Source organism: Vulpes vulpes, chromosome 2 (genome assembly GCF_048418805.1).
Source record: "Vulpes vulpes isolate BD-2025 chromosome 2, VulVul3, whole genome shotgun sequence".
Taxonomy (NCBI): Eukaryota; Metazoa; Chordata; class Mammalia; order Carnivora; family Canidae; genus Vulpes; species Vulpes vulpes.
In genome coordinates, this window is record NC_132781.1 from 45,615,564 (window position 1) to 45,628,809 (window position 13,246).

General features: G+C 47.0%; 1 protein-coding gene across 1 annotated transcript; it reads right to left on the reverse strand.

Annotated features, from left to right (window-relative positions):
- Positions 1-8,463: 8,463 nt before the first annotated feature.
- On the reverse strand, positions 8,464-12,989 carry TLCD2 (TLC domain containing 2). The gene is made up of 4 exons (XM_026016263.2): positions 11,985-12,989; positions 11,704-11,786; positions 11,408-11,490; positions 8,464-10,856 (listed from the first exon to the last, which is right to left on the reverse strand). Exons 1-4 carry the CDS (start codon positions 12,158-12,160, stop codon positions 10,404-10,406), a joined length of 795 nt encoding a protein of 264 aa, XP_025872048.1. The 5' UTR covers positions 12,161-12,989; the 3' UTR covers positions 8,464-10,403.
- Positions 12,990-13,246: the final 257 nt, after the last annotated feature.

Genomic DNA, 13,246 nt, shown 5'->3' on the forward strand with positions numbered 1-13,246 from the left:
AGCCTAACGTGGGACTTGATCTCATGCCGTGGGCTGCAGGTGGCACTAAACCGCTACGCCACCAGGGCTGCCCTCCATTACCTTTTAGCTTTCAGTGTGCTATTTAGAAGTCCAAGGTCATTTTTATTCCCAGTGTTTGTATATAACTTTCCCTCCTCTCTAAAACATTAATCTCAATGCCCTGAAACTTACCTTTGATGTTGCTTGATGTAAATCTGGTTTCTTTCCCTGGTCCTGGAATTCCACAGATCTTTCAATATATAGTGACTGTAAGTCATGTTCTTTGGTTTTGAGGAATCTTCTTTCATTACTTTACTAATGAACTTCTTTCTCTTTTTTCTTAGTTCTCTCTTTCTGGGACTCCCATTATTATATTTTAAGTAAACTCTATGCTTAACATGGGGCTTGAACTCATAATCCTGAGATCAAAAGTAGCATGCTCTACTGCCTGATCCAGCCAGGGACCCCTTCCCATTATTTTGATGTGAGGTCTCCTGGACTAGTCCCGTGATGGTCTCATCTTTTTCTATCCTAATTCTGGAAGATTTGCTCAACTTTATCTTCTAACTCTTCTGTGAATTTTTCATTTCCATTACTACATTTAATTTCAAAGTATTCTTTTTGGTTTTCTCTGAATGCTCCCTCCCTCCCCCAGTATGTTCTTATTTCATGGTTACAATATATTCCCTGGTATCTTTGAGGGAAACCATAAGAGCTTTCCTGAAGTTTTATTCTCCCTGCATAGTCTCTGCTTTCTGTGTGTTTTCCCCGTTTTTCTTTTTCTTTTACCATATATGCCATGTTAGAGGCTTTCCTCAAATGTGCATAATTGGTTCTTTTTTAAAATTTTAAAAACATTTTATTTATTCATGAGAGACACACAGAGAGAGGCAGAGACATAGGCAGAGGGAGAAGTAGGCTCCCTGCAGGGAGCCCGATGTGGGACTCCATCCCAGGATCCTGGGATCACACCCTGAGCCAAAGTCAGGTGCTCAACCACTGAGTCACCCATGTGCCCATGGTTCTTCAACTAAACTTAAAGTAAGTGCTTCCAATGAAAAGTACAGAGATTTGACCTAATTATAGGGGGGAGGGTCATGGATATCTCTTTGGAAAAAGACATAGTGGAAATAAGCACTGAAAAGTGAGAATGTAAAAAAGAAAACAAAAAAAGAAAAAGAAAAGTGAGAGTGTATAAGATTCAAAGTGTGGGGTAGGAGAAGGGGAGCCAGAAAGAGGAGAGCAGGGGATGATGGGAAGCCTACTAGGCATTGGCCATTACCTGTGCAAGGTCCTGAGAAAGAAAGAGTGAAACAGTGAAACACAAAGCACCATGAGTCTGGAGAGTAGACAAGGAGAGATCATGCAGAATACTGTAAGTCACATCATGAGTCATGCCTTTATCTTAAAAAGAAGGAGGAGCACCTGGATGGTATCAAGCAAGGGAAGGACATGATCAGGTTTGCATTTTAACAACCACATATGTAGGTTCACATATTCTCTATGTAGGCCGCTACATAGAGAATAGTCATGAAATCATCATCATGTCACCCGAACTAAAGATGACAATGACTCTGGGATCCCTGTGGGGCTCAGCAGTTTAGCGCCGCCTCCAGCCCAGGGCCTGATCCTGGAGACCCGGCATCAAGTCCCGTGTCCGGCTCCCTGCATAGAATCTGCTTCTCCCTCTGCCTGTGTCCCTGCCCCTCTCTCTCTCTCTCTCTGTGTCTCTCATGAATAAATAAATAAAATATAGAATAAAATAAGATGACGATGACTTTGACCAGAGTGGGAAAGCAGAGATAGAAAGGAATGAATGGATGTGGAATCCACTGAGACTGGATGATTAATCAGATATGTGAGTATGGGGTGCGAGGTGGGGTGATATGCTTGAGAATGATTCTAAATTCCTGACTTACACAGTGAGCTGATGGCAGTGCTATGCACAGACTGGGAGAATCCTAGAAAGGCTGCAGCTTTGGGAAGAAAGATCCTGAGTTAGCTTCTGGACAAGCTAACTCAGAATACAACAATCCCATCCTCTATACATCACTGGTTTTTCTCCGTTCTGGATGATCCGTTTCTGTATTTCTTACTTCTAGCTTCCTTCCTCTGGATGACTCTTCTTTTCCAATTTCCCACCTTGACAAAATCCTGGTTGCAGGTTTCCCATAACCAGGGATTTGGCTTGTTTATTCAACAGTATAAATACTTTATAAATACTTGTTGAAAGGAGAAATAAAGAAAAATGAAGTGTGCCAGTGATAGTTGGAGCTACAGAATAAAATGGGACATCTTCCTGGACGGTAAAACTGACAGTCTCCCTTGACATTTTGTAAAAAATACTTATTTTATTTATTTTTTAAAGAGTTATTTATAGAGTTATTTATTGGGGATTCCTGGGTGGCTCAGCGGTTTAGTACCTGCCTTTGGCCCAGGGCGTGATTCTGAAGTCCGGGGATGGAGTCCTGCATCGGGTTCCCTGCATGGAGCCTGCTTCTGTCTCTGCCTGTGTCTCTGCTTCTCTCTCTCTCTCTCTCTCTCTCATGAATAAATAAAATCTTTTTTAAAAAGACTTATTTATTTATTTTTTAGAGAGAGAGTGTGCATGCACACACGTGAAAGAGAGTTGGGGGAAGGAAGCGTAGAGGAAGAGGAAGAGAGAGAATCTCCAGCAGGCTCCATGCCCAGCATGGAGCTTGATATGGGGCTCCATCTCATGACCCTGAGATCATGACCTGAGCCAAAATCAGGAGTCTGACACTTCACCAACTGAGCCACCTAGGCACCCCTGTAAAAAAAAAAAATTTAAATCAAGGGACAAAAAAAAAAAAAAAAAAAGACAAAAAAAAATCAAAGGACACTTGGGTGGCTTAGTGGATGGCCATGCCTTCTGCTTAGGGCATGATCCGGGGTCCTGGTATTTTATATGAAAACATAGGAAGAGACTTTGAAGCAGAATGCAAAGTTCATATGAATTTCTAAAATTCAATATATGTCAAGGAAGTGCTGTTGTAAGTCCCCTACCTAGGCAATGCCCCCTGTTTCCCTGCCCCCATCCCCTGATCTCCCCAGCCCCTCACCCTTGCCTGCTGTCAGGGTTTCCACCTTTGGATTTGGGGAAGAGCTGGGCTTAAGGAAGAAAGGGCAGGAACTTGAAGCAGATAATGTTCAGGCAAACTGTGGAGGGGAACAAGTAACCAGCAGAGTCGCAGTGCTGTTCTAGGACTCTGTGGCCTTCCAGTTCTTCAGGCTTCTCAGTCCTTCCTTAACCATGCCCCGACCTGGGATCCAGGGCAAACACTGTGCCAGGTTCTCAGCCCCCAGGATTAGCAATGCCAATTAGTGAAGTTTAAGGAGGCAAAGGAATCCTTTCTTCTTTTTCTTTCTTTCTTTCTTTCTTTCTTTCTTTCTTTCTTTCTTTCTTTCTTTCTTTCTTTCTTTCGATTTACTTATTCATGAGAGACAGAAACAGAGAGAGAGAGAGAGGCAGAGATATAGGCAGAGGGAGAAGCAGGTTTCCTGCAGAGAGTTTGATGCAGGACTCAATCCTAGGACCCTGAGATCACAACCTGAGGGAAAGGCAGATGCTCAACCATTGTGCCACTCAGGTGCCCCCAAATGAGTCTTTATTTATTTATTTATTTATTTATTTATTTATTTATTTATTATTTTCAAATGAGTCCTTTCAAGGGCACAGGCAGAGAGGCCAGAATGAGAGGAGCAAAGTTTAAGCCCAAGAAACCACTTATTATCCCTGGAATGTCCAATACTACCCCAGAGTGTTTTGGGGGTTGGGTGGTGGTAGGCAGGGAGCCCTTTGCAGGGATCCTGACATTGCAGAGCCCGATGTGGGACTTGATCCCCAGACCCTGGGGTCATGGGTCCTGAGCAGACGCCTCAACTGCTGAGCCACCCAGATGCCCCCATTCTTCTATTCCTTTTTTTTTTTCCTTTATTTATTTATGATAGTCACAGAGAGAGAGAGAGAGAGAGGCAGAGACACAGGCAGAGGGAGAAGCAGGCTCCATGCACCGGGAGCCCGACGTGGGATTCGATCCCGGGTCTCCAGGATTGTGTCCTGGGCCAAAGGCAGGCACCAAACCACTGCGCCACCCAGGGATCCCCCCATTCTTCTATTCCTAAAGGCCATTCAGCTCACACCCTTACTTCCATTGAAAGAGCTCACTCGGTCTGAGAATCACTACTGTGTCCAGCTCCTGCAGAAGATGCAGCAAGTGAATATTTGTTTCCCACCAGATTAGAGGTAGGGAAAGAATATGCTCACAACATGGAGTTAGGTGGTATTCTTGTTCTTAGGGGAAAGCTGATAATGGACCCCTGCCCTGCAGTTTCTGCGTTCCTGAAAAGCATCGAAATCAATCAATATAAGTCTGGCTTTCAAATTGAAGCATCCTGACTTAGAAATCCTGACTTTATAATCTTAAAAAAAGGGGCAGCCCCGGTGGCTCAGCGGTTTAGCGCCGCCTTCAGTCCAGGGCTGATCCCGGAGACCTGGGATAGAGTCCCATGTTGGGCTCCCTGCATGGAGCCTGCTTCTCCCTCTGCCTCTCTCTCACTCTCTCTGTGTCTCTCATGAATAAATAAATAAAATCTTTTTAAAAAATCTTAAAAAAAGAAGAAGAATAAGAAAATGAAAGAAATCCCACTTCAGTGGCAATTTATTTGACTTGATTGACCAGTTGTCAGGTAGTTCCTATCTTTTGACTTTGAAGTTTCTCTACTCCTCAGCCTTTCTATAAAGAAAGACGATGTAGTGTAGAAGGAAGAGCCCTGAACCAAAGCAAAGACCTGGATTCTAATTCTGGCCATCCCACAAATTAGCCGGGCGTGCTTGGATAAGTCACTTAACTTTGCTCGGTTTCAATTATCTGCAAAATGAAATAATAAGACTGGATAGGCTTACAGGTGATGCATGAACAAAGACTCACCGTCTAAGTGGGGAAAAAACCTCAACCCATACTCTTATTCAAATCAGGAATGTTTTGGCTCATGTAACTGAATTGTCCAGGCAAAGTTCTGGCTTCAGGCAGAGACTGATCTAGAGAGCCAGATGATAGAATTCTCCATCTGTGACCCCTCTTTCTGTGCTGGCTTCATGCTCAGGGAAGCCCTCTTACATCCTCCCTCGCTTAGCAATGTCAGCACATATAGTGTATCCTAGCCAAAAGTTCTAGCAGAAGTCAAAGTGCTGAGGCTCATAAGCTTTGCTTACCTGTCATGAACTCATTGGGGGGGGGGGGGGGGGAGAGGATATGGTGTTTTGATTGGCTAGCCCTAGGTCACATGCCCATTGACAGGGGAGTGAGAGAGGGGTGGTTCTCAAAGGAAAATCTGTACACTGCTAGGCAGGCAAAAATAGTTGGCCACAAGTGATGCAATGGAAAAAAAAAAAAGTTGAGTCCAGATCCTGTCACTAACTAGCTGGGTAATCCTGAGCAAATTATCTAATCTCTCTGAATGTCAGTTTTCTCATCTAAATAATGGGATTAGGGATCCCTGGGTGGCGCAGCGGTTTGGCGCCTGCCTTTGGCCCAGGGCGCGATCCTGGAGACCCGGGATCGAATCCCACATCAGGCTCCTGGTGCATGGAGCCTGCTTCTCCCTCCGCCTGTGTCTCTGCCTCTCTCTCTCTGTGACTATCATAAATAAATAAAAAATTAAAAATAAATAAATAAATAAATAAATAATGGGATTAGTCTCTATTAGGTGGGGTTAAATAGGATGAAGTATAAAAGGTGACTGATATGGTAGGAGCACAACAAACATTCAGCTTGGGATGCTTTGAATTTATTTATTTATTTATTTATTTAGATGCTTTGACTTTAAGTTTGTGATGCTAAACATTTCAATACAAGAGCAGCTCTTTTAAAAATTTTATTTATTTATTCATAAATGACACACACAGAGGCAGAGACACAGGCAGAGGGAGAAGCAGTCTCCTCACAGGGAGCCCAATGCAGGACTTGAACCCTGGGCCCAGGATCAAGAGCAGCTCTGTAAAGAATAACTTCCCTTATTCCCTTATGTAATTTCCTGCTGAATGAGGCTCCTAATTTTCAGCCTGACAAATCTATATTTTACATAAAATAAAGCCTTGACAACTCAGTTATGGAGATTTCTGTTTAATTAATTTTCTTGTTAACTCAGGATTAACTTGGCTAAAAGATTCTTTTGGTTTCAAACTCTGGCATTGAAAATCACTCTAAATTGTCTGAATCCATTCACTTGCTCTAAGCCCATTCTACTGAATAAATTGGGTTTGCTTTTTGATAGTGGTGGATCTTTGAACACTTTAGGGCTTTTAGGTCAAAAAGTTGGTGCCAAGAAGAGATCTTCCCAAGGCAGAGCTTCCACAATCCAGCATTTCATTATAAATCAGACCACTAGAGCCAAGAAGAAGGGACTCAAAGAGATCACATTCACAAAAGACTGATGCCATTATTTGCATAGCAATTTATTAGTTTGTGATCAGGATAGTGTTTCAAGACCATAAAATACCAATGTCCTCCATCCAGGAAAGCCACTCTTCTATGGCAGAAGACAATTCATCAGCCAGTAGCTCAGTAGGCATGGAGCCAGTCTTGAGAACCACTTCAGTAGGCCATGGTGAGGTCTGATAGATCACTGCCACCGTGCCCCACTTCATTGTACCAAATGTAGGATTTGCTAAACTCTGCATCTTTGAGCTTCTCTTTTCTAGGCACTGACCATGCCTCTCTAAGATCCATCATCTATATCTGGTCCACACCATCTATAATGGCCTACTCAATGAGATATCTCCTTATTCAATTGTTTTTTTTTTTTAAGATTTTTTAAAAAATTTATTCAGAGAGAGAGAGAGAGGCAGAGACACAGACAGAGACACAGGCAGAGGGAGAAGCAGGCTCCAGGCAGGGAGCCCGACGTGGGACTCGATCCTGAGCCTCCAGGATCACACCCGGGGCTGCAGGCGGTGCTAAACCGCTGAGCCACTGGGGCTGCCTGCCCCTCCTTATTCAATTGTAATCATAATTCAGTCTTGCCTCTCTGAAGTTTCACTAGGTCACCATGATGAAAATTTGTGATTCCAAATTCTTCAGGTATTCACAACATCCTATCTCCACCAGGAGCAAGTTTTACTGTACAAGTTTTACTAGTTAACCCACAGAAACAGCAATATTTCCATAATAGCAAGGTCTTGACATCACTCCCAGATACTATCATCTTTTTTTTTAATTTTTATTTATTTATGATAGTCACACAGAGAGAGAGAGAGAGAGAGAGAGAGAGAGGCAGAGACACAGGCAGAGGGAGAAGCCGGCTCCATGCACTGGGAGCCCGACGTGGGATTCGATCCCGGGTCTCCAGGATCACGCCCTGGGCCAAAGGCAGGCACCAAACCACTGCGCCACCCAGGGATCCCACTATCAACTATCATCTGCAGGTGTACTCACTGGAACTATGAATTTATGACAGTGGTGAAAGAAAACATGCAGGGCTTGGAATGAATCAATATTGACCACTGACCTCAACATATACTTAGGGAACAGATTCCTTAAAAAAAGGGGGGGGGGCGGATCCCTGGGTGGTGCAGCGGTTTAGCGCCTGCCTTTGGCCCGGGGCGTGATCCTGGAGTCCCGGGATCGAGTTCCACGTCAGGCTCCCTGCATGGAGCCTGCTTCTCCCTCTGCCTGTGTCTCCGCCTCTCTCTCTCTCTCTCTGTACTCTCCTGAATAAATAAATAAAATCTTAAAAAAAAAAAAAAAAGATTTCATTTATTGGAGCACCTGGGTGGCTCAGTTGGTTAATGGGAGCCTCCTTCTCCCTCTTACTCTGCCTGGGCTCCCCCTGCTTGTGCTCTCTCTCTTACTCTACCAAATAAATAAAATCTTTTAAAATTTTATTTATTTATTTGAAAGATTTTTATTTGAGAGAGAGAAAGCAAGTGCACACAAGCAGTGGAAGGCCAGGGGTAGTAGGGGTAGAGGGAGAAGCAGACTCCCTGCTAAGTGGGGAGCCCTACTCGGACTCCATCCCAGGACCCTGAAATCATGACCCCAGCTGAAGGCAGACGCTCAACTGAGCCACCCAGACGCCCCTAGGGAACAAATTTCTATGATGGATTTGACATATTTCTCTTTCTTTGAAAACTCAAGACAATGTTTTTTTGTTCATCAGGACATTCTGCTAAGATGGCAAATTGAGTTTTGAAGACACTCTAAGGACAAACACTGTGATGGAATTCTACTTTGTTTCTCTATCTCAACTTCTATACCTTTGCCTCTCTGGCTTTTGTCTGATTACATGTGTTATCTCTGCTCTTATTTCTTGCCTATGCTGTGGCAACTTCTTGTCAGTCTCTATTTGTTACTCTTCCCTTTGTACTTTAACGACTCTATGATGGGCACCTCTCACAATTCCTCCCTCATTTTTTCCCTCTCTCTATTCTTTCTTCCTCTCTTCATCTGTTTCTTCCTTTTCTTTGTTCCTTCTTTTGTATGTTTTTATCTGTTTGGGGTCTGTTTTTGTTTTGTTTTCAGATTTTTAAAGTAATCTCTACACCCAACGTGGGGCTCAAACTCACAACCCTGAGATCACACATGCTCTATGACTGAGCCAGCCAGGTGCCCCCTTCCTTTGGATGCTTATTTAATCATTTTCGCCTCCCCCCAACTTGTTTCCCCCTCTGTGGTTCTCCTCAGTCCCTTTTCCTATTCTTCTATCTCAATTTACATCCCTGATTCTGACTTCTCTTGATTTTCCTACCAGTCTCTGCCTATCAGTTCCTGTCAGTCTCTGTCTTTGTGTTTTGCACTGTAGCTGTTTGTCCTTTGTCTTCCTGCCTGTCTCCAACTCAACATAGTTTCTACTTTCTTTTTCTGTCAGTGAATCTTTCCATTGAGTGCCTCCTCCACTCCCTGTCCTGCTCCTCAGCTCCTCTAAGTCCCCTCATCTCTATTTCTCCCTCTCTTTTCTCTCTGCCAACTTCTCTAAATGCCTCTCTTACCTACATCTCTCCTGAGTCTGGTTGTTCCTCCTTGTCACTCACTGTTTCTCTGCCTAGACCATCTGTGCCTTGCCCCCTTGGGGTCCCTTCCTGTCAGCTTTTATTTCTAGTTTTCTTATTCTCTTTGTTTATGACCATTTTACCAGTTCTGTGACTTTAGTTCCTGTCAGCATCCATGACAGACTTTCTCAACATCTCTATCAAAGGTTCCGTGTCTTGCTCTCCATCTCTCTTCAGCTTTGTCTCTTCTATTCAGGTGACCTTCTCTTTCTTTCTATCCATCCCTCAATCTATGTATACCTGTTCCTATCATCCCATTTGTCTTTCTCTAGCTCAGCTTTTGGGCAGAATTTTTTTGTTTGTTTGCATCTGGCTCTCAATTTCGGCTCAGGTCACAATCTCAGTGTGGGGCATGGAGCCTGCTTAAGATTCTCTCCCACTGCCCCACCCCTCTAAAAAAAAAAAAAGTGGCAAGGGAGAAAGGAGAGGGAGAGCTTGCAAATGAATCCCAGAAGAGAGTCAGATATTCCTTAATCCCTCTGCCGCCAAGTGGAAGCCTTCCCTCATCTACCTCTGTCTCTGTCTTCCTTCTTCCACAAAAGGCCAATGGAAAACACTACACTTGGCACCCAGAATGAATGTTTGAGTTCCTGTTATGGCTCTGGACTTCAATATTGTCCTAAGAAGACAGACCTAGCTCATTCCTTTAAGAATCTGCATTTTCTTTGAAAGACAGTAAGAAATTTTAAAAGGCAGATATCGGACTTTTAAAAGATGTAAAAGGCAGTAAGACTAGCATTGAGTATAAACACAGTAGTATGACTTTGAGAACCAGAAATATCAGCAGCAATTGTAGTGGTCCAGTTCTTCTGTTTCTTGGCAACAATTATGTCCATCCCTACTGGCTACAGATAGCACCTGTTATGGCCTCCTCCCACTGCTAGAATTTGGTCATCGGTGAGGCCTCTCTTCCCTCTGAACCCACCCCCTCCCCATCAGATCTCTCTGATCCTAATAGGACTTCACCTTTCTTCATCTGTTCCTGTGTTTAAGGTAAAGGATGCCATTGGCAGTTTCATTTAACTTCACGCCTCCTGTCACCCCTTATTGGTAGCACTGGCTATCCCTCTTGAGCTAGTTTGCTGGAAGAAGCAGTCATCTGATGATGGAATTCACTGAACAATAGCCCAGTTTCCCACCCATCCAAGAACATCAGCACTTCTCCAATTCTAGGAATGGGGGAGGGGAGTGGGTTACTTGGAAAGGGGGGCTGAGATACTGAAAATTCAGTCCAGTCCTTAACCCTTTGAGGGACTGTGCACTGTAGACCACAATCTCCTTTTCCTGGCCCTGCCTCCCTCAGGACTGGCAGAAGGGGAGCCTTGGCCTCTCTCTAGTCTTGCAGGCTGAGAGTGGAATCCTCCCTGGTGACAAGCTCACCATCACAACATCCCCTTGTGCCTCTGGTTTCCTTGTGCCCAGGGATGGGTGAGTGGGGCCGAGACCGCAGGACATCACTGACCAAAATACGGATACCCAGTGCAATGCTTATGGCACCCACAGTGACCAGCCCAGTTCCACCAAGGATGACCAGAGGAGGGGGCACCTGGTGTTGCTGTCGGATCAGCCATATACTCATCCACCCCAGAGGCACTAGGCGGAAGAGGGCCAGGGTGGCCAGCGTGGCCCAGCTGGCCACACTGAAGGCCAGGGATGGGGCCTGGTGAGAAAGCAGCAGCAATTTTCGTAGGTGCAGGCAGGCAGAGTTCAGCTCCAGGAGCAGAGACACCACAGAGAGGCCCACATAGTGGCTGGACAGAATGGCAGTGCTGAGGCAGCTCACTACCTGGGGAACCGGGGTCAGAGGTCAGAGGACCTTCTATGACCTCCCACCCATCATGTACCAACATCCCAGGCCTTAAGACAGGGGTTCCCAAGCATTTTTGTGGCACCATGTCAAAAATCTGCCCTTAAACTTACCCTTATGTTGGGGCCTGAATGGCCTTAACCCTTCCATTGGATGGGAGGAGCCATGACCCAGTGGCTGTCTCCCCTGTTGCAGCAGCAGCATCTGTGCAGTACTCCCCCCCTTCCATTCCTGGGCTTTTGTGCCCCATTCCCATTCCCTATACTGGGGCTCCTCAGAAAAGCTCCATATGCAACATTTCTGCAATCAGATGGGACACGTGAGCGAATCCAAGCCACTTAGGCAGTGCTCAGACTCTAGCTGTGGCTAGCAGTCAATCTGCTGCCCCTCAAGCCAGTCCTAGGTTAGGGAGGGCAGGTGCCAACAGGGGTCAGAGACTCTGGGAAGTCATTGGACAGAAACCTGAAGAGAGATTGAGGACCCAGCCCCAGCATACCACCCTTCCTGTGTCACCTTTCCCTGAGGCTCACCACCAAATGATGACAAATAAGTTCCCAGGCCTGGCCCAAGGTCTCGTTCCACAGCATGTCAAGTCCATCCGCCAAGAAATAACCTATGGGAGTGGCATGAGGGGGGGAGGGGCATTAGGCTTCTCCCAAGTTGTACCTCCTGGAGAGGAAGCTTCATCCCCACCTTTTCCTAGGTCTTTAAAATAACCAAAGCTGCCAGAAACACTGGACCCCTATGGAGAGGGGAAAGGCGACCTGGAATTACCATTGGAAGGTTGCTCCCCGACTAACCGGCCTGGCCTTCCCTGCAGACTTACCCACCGACACAGCCACCAGCACCAGGGCCCAGGGCGGGTGGCCGTGAATCGGGTCCGCAGCCATCTGAGGATACAGCAACAGCCTGTAGGAGGTGGGGGGCCATGGTCAGCATCATGCAGACTCAGACCCCATTCTCCCGCTGTGCACGCTCACCCGCCCATTCACACACCCCACCCAGTGTCGGACACTTCCATTGTGAAGAGGCCCGCCGGGTCTCTTAATCTCAGCTTTCCACCCCTCACCCTCACCCAGGTGCCTCCCAAATCTCTATACTCCGCACCCGAGCAGCGCCCCGACCCCTGTGAGCAGGCTGTGCACCAGGGAGACACAGATGTTCCGCCACTTCCAACGGTCCTGGGCAGCAGATCCCGGCGTGGGCAGCAGCTGCAGCGCCCAGTGCAGCCCCCGGAAGGCGGCGAAGGAGACGCTGGTCACGAGGAGCCCCCAGGGCTCCATGGCCTGGTGGGCGGGCTAGGTCCGGTTCAGTTTCTTGGACCCCCGCGCTCTCAGCCCGGACTCATCCAATGCCAGCTGCGAGGACTGCTGCGGGGACTGCGAATAGACCTCGCGACGAGAACCGGTCCTCGGCTTCCCCAGCCCACTACGCCTGCGGAATCCCCTGTAACTTTTCCAGGGTTCGACCACGCCCCCATCGCTCGGCTAGGTGGTGATTGGAGCAGCCGTGGGGCCACGCCCCGGAGCCACCGCATCCGATCGCGTCCCGCCCTAGCGGGGGTTGGAGGGTTGGGGGCTTCCAACCGGAGGGCCTTCCCCGGGGGACCGAGCCTTGCAATAGAGCTCAGGGGGACCTCCGGGATGTCTATAGGGGTCTTCCCCAACGCCACGTGTCCCAAACCCCTCGGAGCTCCAAAAATAGGTCACTAATCTCACCTGACGCTCGCACAGCCCCCGCCCCATTGTCTTTCACCTCCTCTCCCTACGCTAACCTCTCACCTGCTGGTCGTCCCTCCCACGGCACACTCACCGACCCGAGCGGAGAGGCCAGCGCACACCCACTCCCTCTTAAACGTAGCCACCGCTCTGCCCCGCACCATCCCCGAGTCTCAGCTGTGGGGGCATCTCACTTCCTTGGAGCCACCCTTTCCACCTCCTGAGGTTTCTAGACCTTTAACACATCATAGCAACCCTATACTTACAACAGTCCTGTTCCCTTACACAGTACCTTCAAACGGAACAACAGCTCCCATTTTAGAGAAGCGATCCACTGGGGACTCCTCCCCCCAACCGCTTCTGGGTTCCCTACAGCCTTGCTGTTAGGAGAGGCAAAAGGAAACCTCTCAGGACCTAAGACTTGAAAAGCACCCCTCCCCCCAGGGCTAGGTACAAGTTAGGTGAATAGAATTCACTCTTCCAATCTGAGGCATAAGGAGAGGTCACACAGGGTCGCCTCAAGGTTGGGGCAGAATCAAAGAGAAAAACAAAGACTGATAGGATTCTAGAACCTTTCAGCCTGGAGAGGAAAATATGCCCCCTCCCCTTCCATCTCCTGAAGAGTGACAGGTTTTTACTGTTTTCCTTACT